The 4,567-nt window shown below is 43.9% G+C and overlaps 1 protein-coding gene across 1 annotated transcript in view; it reads right to left on the bottom strand.

Moving 5' to 3' along the window:
* Positions 1–19: 19 nt before the first annotated feature.
* The window catches only part of LOC102306635 (BCL-6 corepressor), a 105,238-nt gene continuing 100,690 nt past the window's right edge, over positions 20–4,567 (bottom strand). Inside the window, exon 13 of the mRNA XM_005932714.2 lies at positions 20–3,303. Within this exon, the coding sequence (XP_005932776.1) occupies positions 2,007–3,303 (1,297 nt within the window). The 3' untranslated portion in view covers positions 20–2,006. The remainder of the gene's footprint in view (positions 3,304–4,567) is intronic.

Genomic DNA, 4,567 nt, shown 5'->3' with positions numbered 1-4,567 from the left:
TTTCTGCGCTGTGTGGACGAGAGAGGGGCACCTGCTGTGAGGGGTGTGGCACCTGCTGTGGTGGAGCCATTGCAAGGCCTGGGTCGTATGGCAGCAAACAACTCCTCCAGAGAGGCTGTCCTGGTGAGGGAGAAATTCATGACTCACTTCTCGACAGAGGGAGCTGTGTCTTGGCAACCAAAGGAGTAGCCTGTTTGAAGTCCGAGTGACTTCCCCACAACGGCTCTTTTGAGAGCCACCCACAAACCTCTAAAGAGTGTTCCTGTCTTTTTAAATTTTTCATAATAAATGGAGCTCTACTCCAAAATAAACTAACCTCTTTTTACTCTTTTAAGTAACTTGTCTTCACTATGTTCCTATATACAGTGTGGTACGCTAACCAGATAATGCGTTTATTCAGAGGACATCTGCAGGAGAAAGTGGAAGAGCCTCAGGGACACATATAATAAGGAGAAGAGGACAGAGAAGGAGAAGAGGAGTGGGTCTGCAGCAGGATCGGGGAGGAGATGGAAGTTCTTCGCGGTCATGGGGTTTCTGGACCCCTTCCTCACCCCGCGGGAGACTAGCGGCAATATGGTGCGGACCGTGGATAACTTCTCCCCCGAGGACCAGGGACAGCCCGAAGAGGCAGCAGGGGTGTGTCAGTCAGAAGGTATGTTTACAATGAATTAATGTAGGCAGTTAATTTATGCGTGTTGTCATACAGGAATATATTTTGTTTATTAATAAACAGTATACAGTAGTCCCGCTGATGGACCGTCTTCGAATTTGGACAGTCTTCGTCGTGTCGCTGTAACATAATCGACCTACAAATGTGGGCACAGGAGGATGCGGTTCCTGAATTTGGACACAGCTACGATACCGGACACCGCTTCTTCTTCTTTGGGGTTTAACGGCAGCTGGCATCCTTGTACATGCAGTGCTGCCATCTTCTGTTTCAGTCCGTTATTACACTCTTAAATCCTACTACTTATTCCTGCGTCTTTTGGGATCTTGCAAAGCTTCAAGCGATGAGTCGACTATTAAATTAGCCGTCGACGATTTTGATAGTCGACAAAATCGTGACTAGTCGACTAATTGTGGCAGCCCTAATCTAGGGGCCACCGTATATATTTATAGATATCGGGTTGGCATTCTCTCAGCTTTAAGATCACTCTGGGTCCTTGGCTAGCTTTGCATTAGCATGCCCCTTTGCAGTTGTTTGCAAAGAGCGGAAGTTCAGTTAGCAGCATAATGCAGTTTTTCTATCATGGCCCCCGTTGCAATTTACAATCACACCATACCTTAACATCACTGAAATGCTGAAATTGGGACCTTAATAGAGCTGTTAATAAATGAATGCCAAAAAAACTCAGTGAATGTAAGTAATGCTGTAAAGAAAAGTGAGCCAGTAGTGCTCAACAAAGATACAAGGGAATAATAAAGTTATACATAAAAAAGACTGCATCCAGTTATTGCTGCTGACGGTGGTTCTACGAGCTACTGGATCATGAGGTGTACCTAATTTTATTTTTTACATGACTGTAAAAATGAGTATATAAACTCAAGTCTTTGCAGTTTGCTCAGGATAATTCAGACAGTTAACTAATTTCTTTTCTTTCCTCATATTTATTGGACAGTAATAGATTGGTGACAAAAGCCAAAAGGATGCTGAATACAAAATTACACACAAAGGTAACAAACAGCTTCCCAGACGTGAACCAACAATCTTAGCATGTCAACAGGAATGCCATTGTATTTACACCAGACTGCATTTACAAAGAAAAAAATTGATCTGTCAATTCTGTGCTCATAAATTAAAAAACAAACAAAACCCCCAAACAAACAAAGACTATTTACAGTTTACATATAACACACATTTAATACTGGTACAGTCTTGCCACAGAGTTAACTGTCTTTTCAATGTCCAGATATTAATTTACAATGTTTTTACATGTATGTTGGAATGCTTCTCAGTTTATTTCTGTCAGGATATGTCTCTTCAAATTTCCTGGTGTTTTGTCATTTCATGACTTCCCTTTGATCCTGGCACCCTTCCCAACCACTTTACCTGGCTCTTTCTTTAAGTCTCTTGGAACAGTGCCAACTTTCATTCCCAAGTCCCTGATATGAACTCTAACATTCGTCAAGTTCCTCTGCCAAGCAGGGTCCATCTTTATGTTCTTAGTGCATTCACCTTGGGTGACACAGGGATTAGCCTCTCTTTTTGGTGCTCCACTGTTGCTGCCCATTCTCTTTATTCCTTGACATTCCCATGTGGTGGCATCCACCCTGACATCCGACTTTGCAGGGCCAGAGATCCCAGCATTCTTACTTCGCAGTCGCTGGGGTTCCCAAGCACTACAGTCAACTGCAGCAGCTGGGTTTGTAGAGTCCAAAACCCTGTTGCTTATGTTTCCTTGATTTTCCCGTTTCCACACATTAGCATCCACTGCACCATTTGAATGAGTGGGAGTGGAATTCCCAATGTTCTTATTCCGAAGTCGTGGTGTTTCTAATACTGCTGTGTCCAATTTGGCATCAGAATTCCCAGGATTTCGACTTCGTAGTCGCTGTGGTTCCCACATGCTAGTCCCAGCCATCACATCAGATTTGACCGAAGTGATTTGGACCGTTTTATTGCCTTGCTGCGGTTGTTCCCACAGGTTTGAGTCCATCTTAGAGTCCGGATTAGCAGAACCGATGACCTGAGGATTCTTAGAACGCTGTCTTTGTGGTTCCCACAGGCTAGCATTCAATGTCATGTTTGGCTTAGTGGTTGAAGGACCCACAGCAATTTTAATTCCTTGCTTTAGTGGTTCCCATATGCTGGGATTTAGTTTAGTTTCTGCCTTTTCTGCTGGAGTAGAATATCCCAGGTTTTTAAATCCCTGACCCCTGGACTCAGTCTGGCTCAGCACCACATTTCCCACCTTAGGACCAGCATCTGGTCCATGTTGCTCTGGGGATAATGGTGGTGGAACACGCTGCAGCGGTCTTGGTGAATGTGGTGGAGATGGAGTTGGTGGTGGCGAAGCTTCCAGTGAGTCCCAGCGACTATCCACAAACTCCACTGAAGAGCCTAGCATGCCAGCCAGCTCGGGTGTGGCCTCCACCAGCTCCAGAGGGTCTTTGACATCTGGCCTGAAGGAGGCCAACTCCTGTTCATCAGGACCTGTCAGGAGCTGTGACAGGGATGCCTGCCGGTAGAACTCGTCTTCAGGGATGGACTGGACGTTGAGCTGTGGGAAGAGGCGGCGAAAGGACCGAGAAGTCATCCGAAGGCGACCCAAGACATCTGCAAGAAGGAGCCAGTTCCTGGGACTGGAGGAAACAAGAAGGGGAAATGTACAGATCAATTTCAAATGGTGTTTTAAAAGGCTCATACAGTGATAAGTTCGATGTCAATATATATATATATTTTAATTTTTTTAACACATTGAACAGGTTCCTATGATTTGAACAACTTGAGTGAGATTAGTGCTTGTAGCCCTAATTTTGTCCCTGTACTTTTGGCCTCTTGGAGCAAAATAATAAGAATTCAGGGGTGCCAAAAGGTTGATCCTGTTCATCTGGACATAGTGTTTTCAGTGGGAGAAACTTTTCGTCACTCATCCACGTGACCTCTTCAGTCTCAGCTGACTGCAGGTTTCCCCAACCTTATAAACAATAAGCCGTTAAACATTTCATTCCCCACTCCCACTGAAAACGCTACGCCCCGATGAACAGAATCAACCTATTGGGATTTTCTTACCCGGAATGATTGAGCATGCATCAAGACAATTCAGGGGTGTCTCAATACTTTTCCATGGTACGCTATCATGTCAAAACTTGAGGAAAATTTTTTTGTTTTATTGGTAAAAATCTGGTCAAGTGGCTTGAATATGCCACTACAAAAAGTTGTCAAACTTGCAGCTCCCGCATTAGGCTTCCACTACATGTAACAGTTTTTAAGAACACATGTATCGTGTTTAACAAGTAAGCAAATTGATTTTACTGTGTCACTATTGTGCAATTTTTTACACTGACACAATCTCCCAATGCATCCTGATTGGCCAGTAATCACTACAACTGAAACCACTAAAAGTGAAATGAATTCTACTGCAGTTCCACAGGGCCCTATCTTGAGAGTACTGCGCATGAAACCAACAATCCAGTCGTGACATATTAGTGAGTGTTCTCTACTGCCGCATAGTGTACATTGAAAAAATAAGACTTCAGGTTTGAAGAGGTCTACATTGCCCATAATAAAACCCCTCACCCACTCATTGCTGCTCGAGCCCATAATTTAATATTGAACACTTTGGGCTGCTGTATAATGACTGCAGTGGTGCTTGACAGATTATATATTATATATTCAGCTGAGGCAAAATTTTAAATTTGGCTTCCACGGATGCCAAAGAGGGAAGAGGAAGGTGGGAGGAAAAAAGAAGGAGACAGCTCCTCTTTTATATATTCTGCTGTAGCAACTGAAAACATCAATGGAGCTGTTATTGATTCACAATGTCTGTCAATGTGTGCGTGTGTCAAGGGCAGATTAACACGCACGCACGCACGCACACACACACACACACACACACACACACAC

Source organism: Haplochromis burtoni, unplaced genomic scaffold (assembly GCF_018398535.1).
Source record: "Haplochromis burtoni strain Fernald_Lab_line unplaced genomic scaffold, NCSU_Asbu1 Contig_157, whole genome shotgun sequence".
Classification (NCBI taxonomy): Eukaryota; Metazoa; Chordata; class Actinopteri; order Cichliformes; family Cichlidae; genus Haplochromis; species Haplochromis burtoni.
The sequence above is the reverse complement of the archived record's forward strand: the minus strand, read 5'-3'. Positions and strand labels throughout refer to the sequence as shown.